Below are 21276 nucleotides of genomic sequence, written 5' to 3'. Positions count from 1 at the left end.
GCTGGAGTGCAATGGTGCAGTCTCGGCTCACCGCAACTTCAGCCTCCTGGGTTCAAGCGATTCTCCTGCCTCAGCCTCCCAAGTAGCTGGGATTACAGGCATGCACCACCATGCCTGGCTAATTTTTTCTTTTTTTTTTTTGAGACGGAGTTTCGCTGTTGTTACCCAGGCTGGAGTGCAATGGCACAATCTCGGCTCACCACAATCTTTGCCTTTCAGGTTCAAGGGATTCTCCTGCCTCAGCCTCCCGGGTAGCTGGGATTACAGGCATGTGCCACCACACCCGGCTAATGTTGTATTTTTAGTAGAGACGGGGTTTCTCTATGTTGGTTAGGCTGGTCTCAAACTCCTGACCTCAGGTGATCTACCCGCCTTGGCCTCTCAAAGTGCTGGGATCACAGGCATGAACCATCGCTCCTGGCCTAATTTTTGTATTTTTAGTAGAGAGGGGGTTTCAGTATATTGGCCAGGCTGGTCTCGAATTCCTGACCTCAAGTTATCTGCCTGCCTTGGCCTCCCAAAGTGTTGGAATTACAGGCGTGAACCACCATGCCTGGCCAGCTCTATTTCTTTAAGCCTACATGTTTTGCACTTGTTAAAAGTATTTGAACATACAGTTACTCAGCTTCCCTTGTTTATGCTTGAATTTTGTATAATCTTAAATATTTTTTCCAATCTAAGGTTTATTTTATCCCGTTTCTTCTATATTTGTATAACTTTAGGTGGCTATCTTCATTGAAAGTTTTTTCTCAAAAGCCTTAAAATAGAACATAGTTCTTGGCAGCAATTTGAAAGTTATTTGAGGAGAAGGGGAGACTTACAATGATGATTCAAATGAAGCAAACTAAAAAGTAATGAAGCAAGACAGAGGAAAAAGCAGTATTCACTTGAGCACATCCCAAAAGAATAACATTTCAAATGTAACTAGAAAAAAGTATGCTGAAGTTCGCAGTACAGAAATAATTATTAATAAGATAGCTTTAAAGCCCTGCTCAGCTTTTGAATGTTGGGAATTGACCCAGAGGTGGCTGTAACCTAAGATGGTTCCTTCAGTAATGACCATTTTTTCTTTTTCAAGATGATGATTATTCCCCACCTTCTAAGAGACAAAGACCAACGCGCCACCACAGCCACCAGTCCCAGAACCCGCCAATGCTGGGGAGTGGAAAATGAGGGAGTTCAACTCTGGTAAGTTCTCAGCGAAATCCACGACATTTTCCTTTATCTTCTGGACTCTCAGTGTGACTGATGAAAGTTACCACATGCTCTGCAGGGGGAAATGGTTTAGCACGTATTACTACATCTTAATCACATCTTTGTAAAGCCAGGAGCATTTTGAAAGTCACGTTACAAACATTGTTTAAACATAGTCTGTATTTACCAAAGTATAGGACATTGTATCATCTCATATTAATTAGTTAGTTGGCTCAAAATTAGTGCCAGTGACTTAGTAATTCAGTGATTTCTGTTAGCTTTAAAACCTTTATTTCAGAACTGTTTCACCTCTTGGTTTTCATTTTTGCTGTGTGTCACTGCCTGCCGGCTGCTAATTTATTAACTCCCGGTGAATCATGTGTCCTGTGAAGGGACTGAATATTAGTGGCAAATTATGTTGATGATTTGTATTTTGAATAAACAGTTTGAATACATAGAACATTAAGCGTGTATACATTTTGAAAATAGTATTTTAATATTCTACTGTGTCATAGTCACAATGATTGGATATATATTGAATTTATGTGTACTTTAAGTTGTTATATGTTTATGGTCTTTAGCATTCTAACGTGCAATTGTATATCTGTTAAGTTTTTTTTTTTTCAAGATTAGACTCTGATTTGTTGAGGCATCTGTTTGATGCCACATTAAGTGGCCCAGGCTTTGTGTAGGGGTTGAGGTTAAAGCAGGAAGAAGTGTGGTGAGAGGCAGGGGTACCAGGATTAGGTTGGAATACCTGGGGGTGCTCTGAGGCTCCCCAAGTTTCCCTGGTCTTGGCCGGCTGTGCTGCTGGCCTGGGCATCTGATGGGCCTGCAAGGGTGGTCCAGGGGCTAGGGCAGGGACTTTGGAGTCATGCTGTTGGCTTTGAATCCAGACTCCTACACTTGGTAGCTGTGAACTCTCCATGCCTCAGGGACCTGCAGAACTGAGCTCTGTCTGAGCCAGATTCCATCCAGGCACTGCGGATCCATCCAGAGGGGCACTGTCTCAGGTTGCTCACTATTCACTGCCTTCTCAAGCAGATCCTTGTCTCCTTCTAGGCCCTCACAATCCAGTGGAGGAGACGAAAATCATCTGCCTCTGTCCCTCTGGGCACGCCTCATGCCAGGTGCATCTGTGGACAGGGGCCATGCTCCTGGGCTTCCAAAGTTGGAGAAAGCTGCCAGGCTCAGGTGGGTACATCACAGCAGCTGCTGCCCTCTGGACACAGTGACAAAAGAACACTCTGGGCCTGGAGCCCTGGTCTGGGGCATTGGGCAAGGCTGTTGCACTTCTCTGAGCCGATTTCCCCATCTGGAAAGTGCACTGATTGTATCTCCCTGTGGGCACTGAGGACTCAGTGTTAGTTTGAGGGCCAGCATCTGGGGTTTGGGCTGTAATTCCCCTTCAGCCCCATAGCTGCGGGGAACCAGGGACTTTGTTGGGATTACCCTAGGCATCAGTCTAGCTTCCTGCCCCTGGCTTGGGCTCAGCACCTGAAGTAGTCTAGCGGGTAGGTGGTCCTGTAGGGGGCTGGGGCTTTTCCCCAGACTGAGGTCACACCCAGAGCCAGAAATCTTGGTGCCTGCTCTGGGCAAAGGTGCCAGCCTGTGCGACAAGAGCGAAACTCCGTCTCCAAAACAAAAACAAAAAACCTTGCATCATTTCAAGGGGCTCACACCTCCCTAAGGGCCTGGTAATTGGCTGGCTCTGGCCTGCATCTGGCCCCGAGGGTGTAAGTAACACCCCACCTTACCTGGTTTCTTCCTGCCAGGGCCAATCTTCAGACCTCAGGACTTTGCAGCCTATCCCACCTCCCCTCTGGCCAGCCTTGAGCCCTTGTGGGTCCAGCACTTTTTCCAGGCTGTCTCCTGGTTGTCCTTCTGCCTCGAGGCCTGGCTCATGCTGCTCCACCTCCCACTCACCAAGACCCACAAGGACCACTCCACACCCAGCTCAGCCCCATCCCCTCAGATAGTCCTTTCTGTTTCCTCAGGTGGCCAGGTGCATATCTTGGTGTGAGGACCTTCACTGTATCTGGGAATGCCTACTGGTCACCTCGGTGACAGAGACCAAGGCATTTACCTGATATGAGTGTCTTGGTTCACTGTCTACATGGCTAGGGAGGGAGTCAATAATAGGCTTTTCACTTGCTGCAAGGGCCAGTTCTCCTGGCCTCATGGCTCTAGGGATGGAGGACGCTGCAGGAGATGCACCGCTCACTTCCCAGCTGAGGACTGTGGGTCATCTCAGGGCGATTTCACAGTCACCACATGCCCCACCCCCTCAGCTCTGCAAATACCAAGCAGTGCAGCCTGCCTAGGGGATGATGGGCTCGAGAGTGCCCAGGTAGTGCCCAGAGTGCCCTTGGCAGGCCCCTCACCTAGCTGCTTCCACAGCTCTGTAGCAAGAGTTCTAACCTTTTTTGACCGTGAAGCCTGCTGAGAATAAGAGCTGTGGACTGTTTTCCCAGAAAGGCATGTACATGCTCTCCACACAAAACTTTTCATCGTGGCCAAGCACAGTGGCTCATGTAATCCCAGAACTTTGGGAGGTGGAGCCAGTCGGATCACCTGAGGTCAGGAGTTCAAGACCAGCCTGCCCAACATGGCGAAACCCTGTCTCTACTAAAAATACAAAAAATTAGCCAGGCGTGGTGGCAGCCACCTGTAATCCCAGCTACTCCGGAGGCTGAGGCAGGAGAATCACTTGAACCCGGGAGGCGCAGGTTGTAGTGTGGTGAGATCACGCCACTGCACTCCAGCCTGGGTGACAGGAGCGAAACTCTGTCTCAAAAAACAAAACAAAACAAAACCTTGCATCGTTTCAGGGGGCTCACACCTCCCTAAGGGCCCAGTAATTAAACCTCTTGGGCCTGAGGGTGAGAAACTTTGTCTGAGTTCTTCCCTGAGTGATCAGCCCAGGGGTAAGGAAGGAGAAGCCAGAAAGCAGGACCCATGAGAAGGGCCCCCTCCTGGAGTTTGAGGCCCACTCCCTCCTGCCCCTGCCTCTTCTCTGTCCAGGACTCCTCCCTGCTCTGCCCCACTCCTGGGGCCGTAACCATGGGGAGCTGTGGTTTTCTACAGGCCCCTGGGCACAAGTGGGCAGGCTCACCTGGAGGCAATCAGAGTAACATGGCAGGAAGTGAGGGGGAAAGCCGTCCTGGAACTGCGCCTCTCTGTCCCCTGACGTCACTGGTGTGCACTCCTCCCTCCCCTCACTCAGGCAGTGGCATGAGTTCCATGTGAGCACTGTCCTGCTCCCTCTGCTGCCTCTTTTTTTTCTTGGGGCTACAATAACACTTTCCCTTCCCCAGCCCTGCCAACCTGGTGGGACATTGGGCTTCCCTCTCACAGGGTCCTGGGGACAGGCCCATCCTTTATCATACCCACAGAGAGACCCTTTTTTTCTTCAGGACCTGGGGAGCAGCCAGGTTCCATGAGTTAAATGCAGATCTGAACCAAGCTGGGATTAGGGTACACACTCTCCTCTACTGAAAAGTAGCTAGGGATTCCAACTAGGTGAGAAGGAGAGTGGGGCAGAGCCATACCAGACAAGGACTGATCACCTGGAAAAAACCTGCCATCAAAGGTCTTGGCAAATGCTGGGTGCAGTGGCTCACTCCTGTAATCCCAGCACTTTGGGGGGCTGAGACAGATGGACTACTTGAGGCAAGGAGTTCGAGTCCAGCCTGGGCAACATGGCAAAACCCCATCTCTACTAGAAATACAAAAATTAGCTAGGCATGCTACACTCCTTTAATCCCAGCTACTCAGGTGGCTGAGGCAGGAGAATCACTTGAACTGGGGAGGCAGGTCGAAGTGAGCCGAGATTGTGCCCCTGCACTCCAGTCTAGGAGACAGAGTGAAACTGGGCCTCAAAAAAAAAAAGAATATGGCCTTGGCAGAGAGGGGCCAGCCCTGCAGTGCCTTCACTTGGGTTTCTCCTGGGTAGGCCTCTGCCATGAGGAGGTGCTTCGTTCTGCCTGTCCATGGCCCACAGCAATGGAATGTCTGCTTCTGGGGGTTGGGTGGGAGACTGCTGGCAGAACTGGAAACCTTCAGGTGGGGTTTTTTTGTTTTGTTTTGTTTTCGAGATGGAGCGTCGCTCTGTCACCCAGGCTGGAGTGCAGTGGTGGAATATCGGTTCACTGCAACCTCCGCCCCCCTGGGTTTAAACAATTCTCCTGTCTCAGCCTCCTGAGTAGCTGAGATTACAGGCATGTGCCACCATGCCCGGCTAATTTTTGTATTTTTTGTATAGATGGCATTTTGCCATGTTGGCCAGGCTGGTCTTGAACTCCTGACCTCAAGTGATCCACCCACCTCGGCCTCCCAAAGTGCTGGGATTACAGGCATGAGCCACTGAGCCCAGCCCCTTCAGGGGAGTTTTGAGGCTTCACTACAATACTCGTTTCCTGTGGCTGCTGCAACAAATGACCACACACTTAGTGACTTAAAACAACCAAAATGTGTCCCCTTCCAGGTCTGAAGGCCACAATTCTACAGCAAGTCCTGCGAGTCAAGCTGGGAGCAGGCTCGGTGGCTTCCGAGGCTCTGCGGGAGAATCCGTTTCCTGGCCGTGGAGGTGGCCTGCACTCCTCAGCTTGTGCTGCCCGTCTCGAATGACTGGAGTTTCCTGCTTCTGTCACTATACCTCCCACCTTCTCCATCACCTGCTCTGCTCTTATAAGGATCCGGGTGAGTACATCAACCCCAAAAGCCAAAGACCCTTAACTTCATTATATCTGCAAAGCCCCTTTTGCCATATAAGGTCATGTTTACCAGTTCCCGGGATTAGGATGTGGGCATCTTGGGGGCATCAGCCTGCTACAGCTAGGCTGCAAAACTATTACACCCTCCTGGTGTTTCAATGATTGGGAGAAAAAGGGTTGGCATTTTTTGCTTAGGGGTCCCTCTTAAACTTGTATCTGTAAGGTCTGGGGTCCCTCTTAACCTTGTGTTTTTGTTTTTGTTTTTTTGAGGTGGAGTCTTGCTCCATCATCCAGGCTGGCAGTGGTGTGGTCTTGGCTCACTGCAACGTCTGCCTTCTGGGTTCAAGTGATTCTCCTGCCTCAGCCTCCTGAGTAGCTGGGACTATAGGCGCCCGCCACCATGCCCTGCTGTTTTGTATTTTTGGTAGGGACGGGGTGGGGGTGGGGCTAGGGAGGGGGGTTTTGGCTCTCTTGCCCTGAGCTCAAAGAGATCCACCTGCCTCTGCTGCCAAAGTGCTGGGATTACAGCCTGCACCACTGCACCCGGCTGCTGTAAAGTCTTATTCACACAGCTGAGACATGTTTTAGGAAGTTTGCTAAAAGACCTCTGGAGACCTCCTCATTGTGACCTCCCTGTTGTTGTGTTTAATTTGATTGAACTTTTCTGCCCTCCTGCTTTTCAGCTTCTCTAATAGTCTCCCATTAAACCAATTCTAAGAACCACCAAAAAAGGGAAATTTTTTTTTGAAAGCAGTAAAATGATATGGACTGTTAGAATGTAAAATATATGAAATAAGTCATTATATGTTAGTGCTGCTCTGACATAGGGACGTATTATTGAGAATCAACTTTTGCTTGATTTTCAGAGAAATGGAATAATCGTATCGCTGATCTACGTAAACAAATTGAAGAATTGTCTGAAAGAAAATATGGTATGTCTAAACTGGAAAAGTCCTGTAATCTTATGTTCATGGGCGTTTACACAATGGAGTTACTGTTCATCATGGAGGTACCGTGGACAAGCCCAGGGCTGCCGGCGAGTCATGCCATCCTTACACGTTTCTCCTTGTAAGGTGCTTTATAGTGTCTACACACTTTGTTTCTAGATTGCTGCAAAGCTGAGGAAAAGTTGTATTTCTTTAATTATTAGTTAGCATTTCTTTTAAACTTTCAGTATGGAGATTGGAAATTTATTTACATATTTATTGCAAAGCCCTGGATCTTAGGGATTTCATTGAATTATTTATTTATTTTTTTTGAGACGGAGCCTCGGTGTGTCACCCAGGCTGGAGTGCAGTGGCATGATTTCGGCTCACTGCAACCTCCGCCTCCCAGGTTCAAGCAGTTCTCTGCCTCAGCCTCCCGAGCAGCTGGGATTACAGGCGCCAGCCACCACGCCTGGCTGATTTTTGTATTTTTAGTAGAGACGGGGTTTCATGATCTTGGCTAGGCTGGTCTTAAACTGCTGACCTCCTGATCCACTCACCTCAGCCTCCCAAAGTGCTGGGATTACAGGTGTGAGCCGCCATGCCTGGCCAAATATTATTTTTTTAAATGAATTGTTTCTCTTAGTCTGCTTTGTTAAATTTGGAATTCATCTGGGCGTGGTGGCTCAAACCTGTAATCCCAGCACTTTGGGAGGCCAAGGCAGGCAGATATCTAGGTTGGGAGTTCGAGACCAGCCTGACCAATATGGAGAAACCGCCTCTCTACTAAAAATACAAAATTAGACGGGGTGGTGGCGCATGTCTGTAATCCCAGCTATTCGGGAGGCCAAGGCAGGAGAATCACTTAAACCCAGGAGGCAGACGTTGTGGTGAGCCAAGGTTGCACCATTGCACTCTAGCCTGGGCAAAAAGAGCAAAACTCCATCTCAAAATAAATAAATAAATAAAATGTTCAGTACTCACCAAGGTGCCCCTGTTGTCTCTACTTTTATCTTGATGCATCACTGAATTGATGTTAGATTTCAAATTCATCATTGCCCTTATGCTTTTCTATCCTGAAGCCACCTTTATATAATGATGAAAGAAATTAGCGATTTGTTATTATCCTCTCTGTTGGTATACATCAAATGCTCACCTAAAAAGAGCAACAACCAGTGGAAAACACATGATGTTTTTATTTGGATGACTATTTACTTGTAACCTACTAGCAAACTATAAAATTGTATGATATGCAGAATTTCAACTGAATTGCTTTAAGTGAACATTTAAACATGATAAACCATATTGATGGTATTTATGTTAATATACTTAAAATGAACATTTTTCTTCATCATGAGCAATATAACCTACTTCTCAATGAAAACCTAGCATTAAATTTGCTAATGAATTCAATAACATTTCCATAATATTTTTAGTTACATGCTTAAGGTTCTCTTAGTGTTTCTCCCACTTTTTAATAGCTTATGCCTTTTTCGCCTTTGGTTTTTTTTGGTTCATTTTAAAGCAAAAATCTCACAACATGTGATACCTGGAAACACTGTAACCTAGTGGCAAGACCATAGGCCCTGGGGACACAGGTTGGCCATGTCTCTTCTCCTGTCTGAGCTTTAGTCTCCTATTTTGTGGTCATGAGACTGAAGATCTGTCCCAAAGATTTGATAAGATAGTAAAGTGCTTCACATAATACCAGACATATAAATACACGGTAAATGCTTCCTCCTTATATTTTTATTGATTGATTGATTGAGACAGAATCTTGCTCTTTTGTCCAGGCTGGAATGCAGTGGCGTGATTGTGGTTTCTGCAACCTCCACCTCCTGGGTTCAGGCAATTCTCCTGCCTCGGCCTCCCGAGTAGCTGGGATTACAGGTGCCTGCCACCGTGCCCAGCTAATTATTGTATTTTTAGTACAGACGGGGTTTTACCATGTTGGCCAGGCTGGTCTCGAACTCCCGACCTCATGATCTGCCTGCCTCGGCCTCCCAAACTGCTGGGATTACAGGTGTGAGCCACTGTGCCCAGCCTGTCTTTTCTCTTCACACCCACAGTTCATGATGAAATATTAAATATGTACTAGTGGATATTACTTTGCGGAATATTGCCTAGTGAATATTAAGTATTCTCACCTTTCAGACATGAACTTATGAATTCAACAGGTGAAGATTTACAACTTGATTGATCAGCTTCGTGAGGTACGTCTTCAGTCGTAAGTCAGATTAGAAGATTACGTGAAGTAATTAACACTTAACATTGATTTAATGATAGCTTCCACATGAAATAGTATGCCTCTAAGGATTAATTATGTCCTAGGACAGAATTCATGTTGTCAACATTCTCATACTCTCTAGAACCATAAACTCATTTTCTTTTTATTGTAAATATTGCATTTATGGGTAGACAAAACTGAAAGAACAATATTTGTTCTACTTTTGAGATGCAAGATTCATCTGGCATAATGCATTGAACAGGTTATTATTGAAGTCTACAGCAGTCAACTGAATACGCATTCATCAAATGTCCATGATATGCAGGACATAAGTTTTCTTTTAGAGTATGGAACCATGCATATCATCTTTTAATTAGATGATTTAGTTAGATATGTTTTTAAAGAAATAGAAATATAATTGATTTTCTTGTTTTGGCTCTGGAGTGGAATGGGGACGAAACAGAATGGATTCGCACTGTTTAGATTTACTAAAATGGAAGGATTGCAGCAAGATCATATCCCTAGTCTCCCTGTAGCAAATGTCACCTGCTAGCTGGTTCTTTTTGTTTGTGTTTTTTTTTTGTAAGTTGAAGTTTTGTTCTGTCGCCCACGCTGGAGTGCAGTGGTATGATCTCTCAGCTCATGGCAAGCTCACCTCCTGGGTTCAAGCAATTCTCCCTGCCTCGGCCTCCTAAGTAGCTGGCATTACAGGCCTCTGCCACCACGCCTGCCTAATTTTTGTATTTGTAGTAGAGTTGGGGTTTCACCATGTTGGCCAGGCTGGCCTCGAACTCCTGACTTCAGGAGATTCACCCGCCTCAGCCTCCCAAAGTGCTGGGATTATGGGTGTGAGTCACTGCACTTGGATTTAATGGGATATTTCACTACAGACTTTGGTAAACAGAATATTAGCATTTTTGGTGTTCTTTTTATTTTACTCATACTATTTTTCTTTGGACTCAATCACAATAACAGAATTAAAGATCAAAGTGTAAAAGTTAAAGACCAATACAGATTGAATAATTATTCTTTTCTACATACTGTGTTTAAATGTTATCCCTTTTTCTTTTTGTTCTTATAGCTCGAGCTGTAAAAGCCAAAGGTCCAGTGATGATCCCATACCCTTTTTTCCAGTCTCATGTTGAAGGTTTTTATGTAGAAGTCCTTCCCAAAGGAATTTTTTTTTTTTTTTTCTTTTTGAGATGGAGTTTTCACTCTTATCACCCAGGCTGGGGTGCAATGGCGCAAGCTTGCTGGTCACTGCAACCTCTGCCTCCTGGGTTCAAGAAATTCTCCTGCCTTAGCCTCCCAAGTCGCTGGGATTACAGATGCCCACCACCACACCAGGCTAATTTTTGTATTTTTAGTGGAGATGGGGTTTCACCATGTTGGCCAGGCCAGTCTCGAACTCCTGATGTCAAGTGATCTTCCCTCCTCGGCCTCCCAGAGTGCTGAGATTACAGACGTGAACCCATGCCTGGCCAGGAATTTTGTTTTTTAGGAAAGCTTTCTACTAATGGAATTCCTGGCCTTGAGAGGATATTACTTTCGAAGGAAAGGATTTTTTTGTTACTAAAAGGTAAGATTCTTGGATTCTTATTGGACTGTTATCTCTGTTATGAGTAATCCATCTTTAGTCATTCACCACTAGGGTCGTATTTAATTAAGTCTGAGTTATTTTATGGTGGTTTTGTTTTGTTTTGTTTTTACCGAATTTTGTTCTCATTGCCCTGGCTTGAGGGCAATGGCGTGATCTCAGGTCACCACATTCTCTGCCTTCCGGGTTCAAGCAATTCTCCTGCCTCAGCCTCCTGAGTAGCTGGATTTACAGGCATGCGCCACCATGCCTGGCTAATTTTTTGTATTTTTAGTAGAGATGGTGTTTCACCATGTTGACCAGGCTGGTCTAGAACTCCTGACCTTGGGTGATCCACCCGCCTCGGCCTCCCAAAGTGCTGGGATTACAGGCATGAGCCACCGCGCCGGGCCTGGGCCTGCTTCTTTCTCTTTTTCTTTTTTTTTTATTAGCAGCTTAAAATTGATGCCTTATTCAGACACAAGCAAAAGGACATTAGCCCAGCTTTGGAAATAGGTGTGAGCCCATATATGATTTTCCTAGTTTCTCCTCCCCCTTTGCTTTTTGCTCTCTTGTTAGTATGTTAATTGTTTTCACTCTCTGAATCTTTTTTCCCCATTTCTTTGGCAGACATTTTTACTTGTCTTGGAAGAGTAGGTGAAGAGCTGTTTTTAGGACTCTTTGAAAGGGTACAGTATGGGTGACAGTCTTGGCTAACGGTGACATCCAGGGAGCTGGGGTCAGCGTGAGCTGGAATCAGTTCAAATTAGCAAAGCACTGGCACTCAGTGGCAGGAATACAAGTGACTGCAAAGTGTTAAACACATCTGGAAAGGGATACTGACATCATCCTCAGAATCTGTGGGGAGTTCACATAGCCAGTTAAGACCCATTCCTCTTTGACCCTATAAAGATTCTTTAAAGAATAATACCCTTAGTGGTTTTCTAGCCAGCTTGCCTGCTTATTTATCTTTGAGGACAACATGCCTTGTGGAGCTCCACAGGCCCCAGAGGGGTATGGATTCTGCATTTGAAAGTGCTGAAGCTGAGAGACTGGGTCTTGGTGGACCCCAAGAGGTCTGTTTCTCCTCTACTCATTGTTCCTTTTTTTCCCAGCAGCTGGCATTGGTGTTTAAATGGGTTGTTCTTTGCTGTTTTAAGTTGTTTCATAGTGGTGTGTCAGGATTTGGGTTTTCTGAATACTTTCCAAGCTGGTGACTTGAGTGGTGGTTAGGGAGGAGCTGTTTTAGGGCTGTTCTGGAGCTATTGAGGTCAGGTGTCTAGATACTCCCAGCTTGTCTGTTGAGGAGAATGCTGTTCTCATTGTGCTGCCTTTGGTGGTGCTGTGTGTGGCTCTTTAGATGTGGGTGGAGGTGAGCTGGGGGAGTTAATGAGATCTTTTTTAGGTGCTTTTGATAAAGTAGCCTGCACTACAGGATTCATTGTGACTTTTTTCCTTAACCTGTGCATTTCTCTCTGCTGGCTTTTGCTGTCTTTCTCATGCCTTTGATTTTCCCAGCTCCTCTTGGTTGAATTAACATAAGTGCTCTGCTGTGGTTTAAATGTGTCCCCCAAAGTTTATGTGCTGGAAACTCAATCCTCAATGCAACAGTTGGGATGTGGGGCCTAATAAAATAGCCTTCATGAATGAGTTAATGTTGTTATTGTGATAATAGATTAGTAATCACAGAGTGGGCTTATTATAAAACAGAGTTCAGCCCCTTTTGCCCTCTTGCTTTCTTGCACTCTCTTTTCCTTCTGCATTCCGTAGTGGGATGATGCAGCAAGAAGACCCTTACCAGATGCAGGCCCCTCAACCTTGGACTTCCTAACATCCAGAACTGTTAAGAAATAAAATTGACTCCTTTCCTTTCCTTTTCTTCCTCCTTTCCCTTCTCCTCCCTTTTCTTCCCTTCCCCTCCCTCCGTCTCTCTCTCCCTCCCTCCTTCCCTCCCTTCCTCCTTCCCTCTTTGCCTTCCTTCCTTTCCTTCCTTTCCTTCCTTCCCTTCCCTCCTTCCCTTTTTCCCTCCTTCCCTTTTTCCCTCCTTCCCTCCTTCCTTCCTTTTTTCTTTCCTTTTTTCCTTTTTATAAATTATGCAGTCTGTGGTATTCTTTTATAGAAGCATGAAATGGACAAAGACAGACTCCATTTTCAAGAGCAAGCACTTTTGTAGTTTCTGAGCGAATTATGACTGCAAAGGAAGTTCTATAGGTAGCCTCAGATCCACTACCTAGGAAGCATGCTACCAAGCAGACCTAGGATCTAGGATTTGATCAAGTGCTGAGCAACATGATACCTCTGCAATTTAGCACCTCCCTCTATACCTCCAGTTGGCTCAGCCCATCAGGGCTAAAACTACCCCTCATATCCTAGTGTCTCTTGTAGGCAGAAGCCTTGCCTAAACCCTAAGCTGCTTGGCTCATATTCTGTCTTGTGCTTTTTTTGTCGGGGGTTCAAATATATACAAAAGAAATATGTTGAACCTCCATGCACCCAACCCGCAGATTAAGCAGTTACCTCCATTTTTCCAGATTTGTTTCATCTGCTTCAGTCTCTCTAAAAATTTATGTTCGTACAGGAAAAACTGAATAAATAGCTAATTCTCCACCCTATCTCTCATCTTAAGTCACTTTTCAGAGTAGGAAGTTAGTGACCTAGTAACCTTCCCTCTAATGTCCAGTAGTTTTTTTCTGAATACCATTATGAACATGATATTCCTTGTATTCCTTGTATTCACTTGTATTCCTGCCACTGAGTACCAGTGCTTTGCTAATTTGAACTGATTCCAGCTCACGCTGACCCCAGCTCCCTGGATGTTACCATTAGCCAAGAGTGTCACCCATACTGTACCCTTTCAAAGAGTCCTAAAAACAGCTCTTCACCTACTCTTCCAAGACAAGTAAAAATGTCTGCCAAAGAAATGGGGAAAAAAGATTCAGAGAGTGAAAACAATTAACATACTAACAAGATTATTGTTTGCATTTGATGTATTTCAGGCCATTGCAGTCTTTATTGTTTTGGATGCTTACATTGTCTCATCTAGGTTAATAATTATCTCTTCAAGTTGACTGTCATGTCTTTTTGACGTGATCCTGTTGGACTATGATGGCTTCCTTGCTTTCTGGCAAAAAAGCTGTTCCAGGATCAATATACTGCACCATACATGGAGTCAGCCATTTCTCTAGGGAACCTTGATTCCTTTTAGTAGAGAACACAGTTTGAGGTCTTGGACTGAATGACTTTTGTGAACCTCCTCTCCTGAGACTACAGCCTGCATCCCTGCATATAGCCCATTTGAAGCTCTTGCTAGGCACCAACAGATCTCCTAAAACTGCAATATAGTTCTGCCTCACTCTTACAAAGATTCATCTCTTGAGAGTTTTGTGCTCTACCCCTAGATGTGGTCTTTCTGGTTCTGAAGCTTTTGCTTCAGTCACCCTGAATTTTGCCAGCCCTATGCATGCTATACCTTGGATTGCCAACTTGCCCTCACTGAAGCCAGTTCTCTGGTTAGAATAGTTGCCCCAACCCATGCCTAATACTCTAGTAAACAAGGTTCTACCTGTGCTTAGGTTAACTTTTGCTCCTTTGGGCCCTGTGTTCTACCAGCATTCCATTTATCTGAAACTGTCCCTCACCTTAAGAACTTATCTGTTCTTTAATGATTTACTGCTGCTTCCTGGGTTCGAAAGAACCCAGTTCAGGAGTTTCTGTTTTAGTTTGAGATCTTATAGGCCTGTCTCATCAGGTTGGTGTCAGCCCAGCTAGGATTAGGCAGAATTGGGTGGGGGCTGTAGTGCATTTTTGGCACAGCATGTACCTGTCTGACTAATTCTCTGTCTTTTCTTTCCTGTTGCAATTCATGGGTCTTAGCATCTTCTGAATGGTGTTGAGTAGGTCATCCTGTTGATTTCCTGCTAGGGAGTAGCATACTCTGGCTCTGTACCATTGGCCAAGGGACTTAAGGATAGATGAAGGGCTCCAGTTTTGTTAAATGGAACAATATGAAGAGATGGCATTGTAAAAAAAAAAAAAAAAAAAAAGGCTTGGCAGCAGGGCCCATTTGAATGGTTGGTCCTTGGCTCCTGTGTTGATATAGGCAGATCCGTGACGGGAATTTGGAATGATCCCAAATATTGTAGATCACTGGTACATCAAGTCATCCTCAAGGTTGTCTGTGTAACAGTTTTGAATGATATTTTGTCAGTCTTTGGAGATTCCCTGTATAGGGTTTAATCATTTAGTTATTTCAGTTGAGCCTGTTTCGTTTCTTTGCAAGGAGATAAGAAATGTGAAAGAGATGCAGACATTAGGGAAAAAAGTCAGGAGCCTTGTTTCCCCACGCTCTACTTGGGTTCTGGAACTGGACTCATAGGTGAGTAGTGAGGAGCTGGGCCCAAGCACATCAATCCTAGATCTAGCTCTGCTTTGCGCTCACTCCAGTTCTTGTATCAAATTCACTTCAAGCCACCCAGAGTAGTATGTAGAGGAGTCATTCAGGACCGTGCTTATACTTCATTATATCAAATGGGAGATCCAGTAATTTATAGCCTGTTATTTCTGGAGTCTGGAGATGGCTCTGCATAAGATTTGCTGAAGCAAATTTTATTACATTAGAAGAGAACCTAGCTGGCTGCGTCCTACACTGGAAGCTTTTAGATGCTAATAAGGAGGTCATGTAAAGGGCACAGAATGACTCTGGAATCCATTCCCCGCCAAGAAAGAATAATGACATTCTATGTTGGCCTCTTTTCATTTCCCTTTGATTTTGAGTAATAAATTCTCTCCTCACTTCCCAGCTGAACGGTTTGGGAGTCTCTATTCCCTAGAAAGACTGGTCACATACACATCAGATTAAATTAGGTGAAAACTCTTTGGCCTTCATGAATGTTGAAGGATTTCAAAGGGCTAATGGAAATTCTTCTAGAAGTAACTGCAACCTCCCCCTTCCGGGTTCAAGTGATTTTCCTGCCTCAGCCTCCCGAGTAGCTGGGATTACAGGCGTCCACCACCATGCCCAACTAATTTTTGTATTTTTAGTAGAGATGGGGTTTCACCATGTTGGCCAGGCTGGTCTAGAACTTTTGACCTCAGGTGATCCGCCCGCCTCAGCCTCCCAAAGTGCTGGGATTACAGGCGTGACCCACTGCGCCCAGTTAAACTTCAGTTTTTCATGTTCCGTGCATAGGTCAGGGTCTTAGGGAGTGATTCATTCTAGCAGAACTCCCTGGATTTTAAGGCAGGTGTTCCATTTATTAATTGACAAAGGAGGCATATTTCTCCCTGGTAACCCAAAGATTTAGGTCATTTTCCCAGAGACTCCATTTCCACTGTGAGGGTTCTTGGAAAACTAAGCAGAGGATGAGGAAAGTCTGTGAACAAGCTTGCTGGTCTCTCCCTGTCCTACAAAAGAGCATACCTCTTCTGTAACCAGAAGGCCCTTTTGATTAGTCAAGGCTGGACAGACTGAGATTAGGGGGGGTGTGTGTGTGTGTGTCTCGAGACAGGGTCTCACTCTGTCACCCAGGCTGGAGTGCAGTGGTGAGATCAGAGCCATAGGTAACTTCATTTCCTGAAGCTTTGAGTGCAACTTAGTCGATAAAGTGGTGTCTGTTTTGGTCTCTCAGATCACAAACTTTCTTTTCTTTTTTTTTTTTTTTTTTGAGATTACTCAGGGATTACAGGCCTAAGCCACCACACCTGGCTTCAGATCATACTTTCTTCCGTGCCATTAATTTACTTTCAGCCCTTTTTATGTCTGTTTCTTGTTGCATTTAGTTAATTTATTACATTTGTAATGTGGAGAAATATGAGTCAGTACAAAGAAGTAAGAAAGTAAGAAAAAGTAAAAATCAAAACCAAAAAAGCAGAACAAAGAGAAAGTCCAAAATGGTGACTATCTTCTGTCTGTGTATAAAAGACTGTGAGGTAGGGCACACCTCCGTAAGAGAAGTCACAGGGAGCCACATCTACCCACCCATATTTATGTCCTTTGACTTGCTTTTTTCTTCTTCTTTTGTGTTTATTCCTCCTCCGCAAGTAAGTCACTGCACTCAGGAGAGAGACTGTTGGATAGGAGGGGGGAACAGGTGTTGTTCCTCTGGTGATCTTGGACATCAGATTATTTTTTTGCAACCTACAAAACTATAAAGTGAAGTTTTGGCAGTTCCTTAGAAAGTTACCAGTGGGGTTTCTTTTCTTTCTTTTTTTTAAACAAGAAGTTTATTTAAACAACAAGACACTTGACTTGAAGGGAAAACTATCTAGGATTCTTTTTTTGTTTTAGAGTAATTTATCCCTACTTAAAGACAGATTGCCCTACATGTAACAGCTACGTACAAAAAAGTTATAAAATTGTCCTTGGTTTTACAATGATAAATGAAAAACATTAAAATTCTGCAGTTGAACAAGGTATGCAAGGATTTTTGTGTCGTCGTTTTTTTTTTGTTGAAACAGTGAGAGCAAAATAACTTACTGGACTATAAAGATAAGAGCTGAATGAGCATGTCACTAATGGAGAAAGGGGGTATTTTCACAGAATCAGTATTTTTCTCCATCCCGTCTCCACTTGATGTCAGTCAAAACATACCATTGGCTGTTTAGTTAAAAAAAAAATGCAATATGCTTGTGCACATATACCAGCTACTTTATGTACAATAAAGGAACGGGGAAGGGCGAAATGAAAGAATAGAGAAAACTATATGGTAGTAGTCAGGATGTGGTGGAACCAAATTGCAGTTTTCTAATTGAGAATGTCATCTTGGAGTTCTGGAGTAAAGAAGCAGGTTCCCTTTTCAGTAGACACCTCCCGTCTGCTGTTGGAACACATCAATTGTATCTTCATCCTCCATTTCCAACTGTGCAGGTGTGTCTGTTTCATTGATTGGTTGCCCGTCGAATCGGAATCTGATCTGCCTCATTGACAATCCCTGTTGTTCACAATAGGCTTTCATTAGTTTACTAAGTGGTGTATGCCTCTTAATCTTAAACTGCACCACAGAACCATCCTGCCCCGCCACCTTCAAATTAATATGATCGTTGTTCTTGGACTTGACTCCTTCCTTGGGCTTTTTGTCGGCCATGGCGAGCGCCGAAGTGTATGTTTTTCCTACCTCTGCTCATTGTCATAGAGCATTTTAGTTGTTTACACCATTATTTGTACTTTCTAATATTATATGGAATGAATTGTGACTTACGAGCCATAGGAATTTGTTAGAAATGGCCAAGGGAAGCACTACAGAATTTCAGTTCATTCCATTCACATAATTTAATTTCAGCTTACGTATGTCTCCTAAATAATATTAAAACGGGCCTAAAAATCAGCAAATAACTTACTTCAGTTTAGAACAGTAATTTCAAACTCGTTTATGTCTGATAAAATAGCATAATGTAACAGCAGTCTAATCTCATAAATTGTAGTGTCTCATTTCTATTTTAGTGGTGGGTTGGTGTCACTCAGAAATGAAAAAAAAAAAAAAAAGCCACTTGGGCTTTTTGGTAAATAATGTATACTTCATCATTACGTTATTTCATCAAACGTTCCACCAGAAGAGTTCATGCCCACTATCTCAGGTGATACATGTGTTGAAAATGTAGTTTAAAAGGGATTTCTGGGGCCCAGCGCAGAGGCTCATGCCTGTAATCCCAGCACTTTGGGAGGATGAGGTGGGCGGATCACAAGGTCAGGAGTTCAAGACCAGCCTGACCAACATGGTGAAACCCCATCTCTACTAAAAATACAAAAAAAATTAGCTGGGTGTGGTGGTGCGCACCTGTAATCCCAGCTACTCAGGAGGCTGAGGCAGGGGAATTGGTTCAACCTGGGAGGCAGAGGTTGCAGTAAGCAAAGATTGTACCACTACACTCCAGCCTGGTGACAGGGTGAGACTCTCTCAAAAAAAAAAAAAGGGATTTCTGTGCATCTTTGGGTAGAAGAGGTGGCAATGTTGTGGAAGTATTAAAATTGCGGTGACGCAATTTCAGTGCTGTAGGTCACAGTGAGATGAGAGCTGAAATTTGTTCCAGAAAATATAAGTTGGGGTGATGGAGTTATCCTATTCTAAGGATAACTTAGTTATGCTTATTGCTTAGTTATGCTTATATGCATAGTTGTGCTAATTCTGCAGCCACTAGGCACATTTCAAGTGTACAATAACTGCATGTGGCCAGTAGCTCCCTTATTGGACACACAGGCTATGAGACAATAGCAGTGTTGCAGAAAATTCTCTCCCTACGACTCTGATAGAGGGTCTTCATATTACTGAACACTGCACACATCCATTTGGGTTCTATAAGTTGAAGCAATGAGTAAATAGGAGAACAGAAGAGAATAGATTCCTTTTGAGCGTAGTGATGGCGCATGTTGGAGAGTGAGTTGTTCACTGCACTTGCCATGTCACCCAGTTGTGTTCCTGAAGATAATCTGTGATTCAGCCTGTGCACTTCCTAACTGCCCCACTGATGAGGAATCGGTGAAAATGGCAGCCGTGTGCCCTTCTGTCTCCAGAGGGTCAGCCAGAGGCTGTCGGGCTCCTGTGTCACCTACACAGTCCAGGAATTAAGAGAGTTATGTAATTGTTAAACCCTAAAATTGGAAAAGAGTTAATTCAGTCAAATTCAATGAACAAAATTCAGCCACTGCTTAGGTTTCTTTGCAGAATAGCACCTCACTTTCTCCTGCCTTAGCTATCTGAAGTGGAATGAACCAAGTTGAAATCTGCTTCCCTGTAAGTCTAGTGCATTGGTCTGTTTCTGCTTTGAGACCTTACAGAATCAATATGTGGAAGAATATGCAAAGTGTTGTTCAGTCTTAAAATTCGTTATCTAAATTTTATTTTATTTTTCTTCTCTAGATCTGGATCTATAATGAAGAGCATGAATTGGTTTTAAATAGTTTCCTTTGTCTAGATATGTCAGAGACTCGCTCATCATACCCGGCACAGCTCATGAAATGCCACGGGTCAGGAGGATCCCAGCAGTGGACCTTTGGGGTGAGGAGTGCTCGGTGATGTTGGGAGAATGCGCAGAGGCCCACAAGGTTGAGTGAGGGGGTGTGGCAGATGAACTCATTTTCTACCTTGGGGGGTGGTCTTCTCAGTCTGCAGTACAGTGGTCCCCCCAGAAACCACAGGTAGTACAAACCCTGTATATACTGTATTTTTTTCTAGAGATATACCCGTGATAAAATTTATCAATTAGGCACAGTGAGAGGTTCACAACAATAACTCAAATGAAATGGAACAGTTATAACAACATACCGTGGTTGCGCAGTGGCTCCCGCCTGTAATCCCAGCACTGAGAAGACTGAGGTGGGCGGATCGCCGTTGCCCAACAGCCTGTTTGTTTTCTCTATAAAAACAAATCAATATACTATAATACAAATTGTGATTGCGGTCAGAAAATATCTTATTGTACTGTGCTGCAGATAACAAACAGCAGAAAACTAACCTTTGGATAAGAGGGGCTATTGTATCCCTTAATCTGAATTCTTAAATGCTCCATATCTCCTCTGGATTTCCATGTTTTGCCAGTAATTGGCAGTATTTTTTTCTTGCTGCCTTTTTTTCAGAAAAACAATTGGCCATACCAGGTGTCGGTTGGACAGTGCCTGAGAGCAGTGGATCCCCTGGGTCAGAAGGGCTCTGTCGCCATGGCGATCTGCGATGGCTCCTCTTCACAGCAGTGGCATTTGGAAGGTTAAGGTGGATGGTGTGGCAGGAACGTTGCTTCGTCAGGCGTTGCCTCCCGTGTGGAGTTTGGGGCTTTAGGAAAGCCTGGGTTGGGTGGAGCAGAGCCATCTTGGAGAGGATGACAGTTCTCTGTCCTCCTGGAGATGCCTGGGTGTGTTAGCAGAGGTGACACATGTCTGACAGAGATGGGAGCTCTGTGTCCACAGGTGAAGAAGTATGTTTCACCCAGACATTAAGGTCATTTTTGAGCTGCTGTTAAGGAATTTCTTGCTTATAGAGGCAAACCAGAGTATCATTTTAACCCTAGAATCAGGCTTGTACAGAAGGATAAAACCCAGGAAAATGGATATTTCTATTCAGATTTATTTATGTCTCTTTTTAATCCCCTTTAATGATGCAGTGGTTTTTATCTGATCAGGAACTTGTCATGATTTCCTTTGTTAGACTTCATAGGAGATAGTGCTTTTAAAAAAAAAAAAACTTCTATTATTTGTTTAGTATGTTGTAAGCAGATCATTTTAAAAAACTGAATTTGTATTATGTTTAACTTCAGAAGGCATCATTTATAAGATAGTATGGCAGTTAACTATTATAAAATTATTTTGATGAATTATGATACAATCTACATAATAAAGAATCCTTTTGATTATTTAGGATATTTTGTCTTGTATTGGGGCCTCTGGTCTGAGGTGTGTTGCATGCTCTTGGATTCAGGTGATGACCCAGTAGGTTCGGTAGAGTCCTCTGCCTCTCAAGACGCGTCCCAGTTTCTTAGCTTGAGCTGTGTGACCTTAGATACTGGACATTGAAGTTGCCTGTGCAGCACCCAGGGAGAGCTGCTCAACCGGCAGTTGAATATAGAGGTCAGACTCTTGGAAGACGTAGCTCAATTAGAGAGAATACATTTGGGAATCACCTGCATATACTAAAAATTCTGAAATATAAAGTG

General features: G+C 44.2%; 2 protein-coding genes across 4 annotated transcripts; one reads left to right on the top strand and one right to left on the bottom strand.

The window, feature by feature from the left end:
- Positions 1-528: 528 nt before the first annotated feature.
- On the top strand, positions 529-20983 carry LOC129040064 (uncharacterized). 3 transcript variants are annotated; one of them, XM_063667913.1, is made up of 9 exons: positions 529-920; positions 1079-1188; positions 2257-2388; positions 5681-5895; positions 6776-6841; positions 8990-9048; positions 10144-10641; positions 19491-19628; positions 20207-20983. In XM_063667913.1, exons 1-6 carry the CDS (start codon positions 855-857, stop codon positions 9001-9003), a joined length of 603 nt encoding a protein of 200 aa, XP_063523983.1. In that variant the 5' UTR covers positions 529-854; the 3' UTR covers positions 9004-9048; positions 10144-10641; positions 19491-19628; positions 20207-20983. The 3 variants fall into 3 exon arrangements, with proteins under 3 accessions (XP_063523983.1, XP_063523984.1, XP_063523985.1); XM_063667914.1 differs by lacking the exon at positions 10144-10641; XM_063667915.1 differs by lacking the exons at positions 8990-9048; positions 10144-10641.
- On the bottom strand, positions 17407-17728 carry LOC129040079 (small ubiquitin-related modifier 2-like). The gene has a single exon (XM_054493963.2). It carries the CDS (start codon positions 17718-17720, stop codon positions 17433-17435), a length of 288 nt encoding a protein of 95 aa, XP_054349938.1. The 5' UTR covers positions 17721-17728; the 3' UTR covers positions 17407-17432.
- Positions 20984-21276: the final 293 nt, after the last annotated feature.

The sequence above is a fragment of the Pongo pygmaeus genome, chromosome 6 (genome assembly GCF_028885625.2).
Source record: "Pongo pygmaeus isolate AG05252 chromosome 6, NHGRI_mPonPyg2-v2.0_pri, whole genome shotgun sequence".
In the NCBI taxonomy this organism is placed as follows: domain Eukaryota; kingdom Metazoa; phylum Chordata; class Mammalia; order Primates; family Hominidae; genus Pongo; species Pongo pygmaeus.
This window is presented reverse-complemented; position numbering and strand designations above follow the sequence as displayed.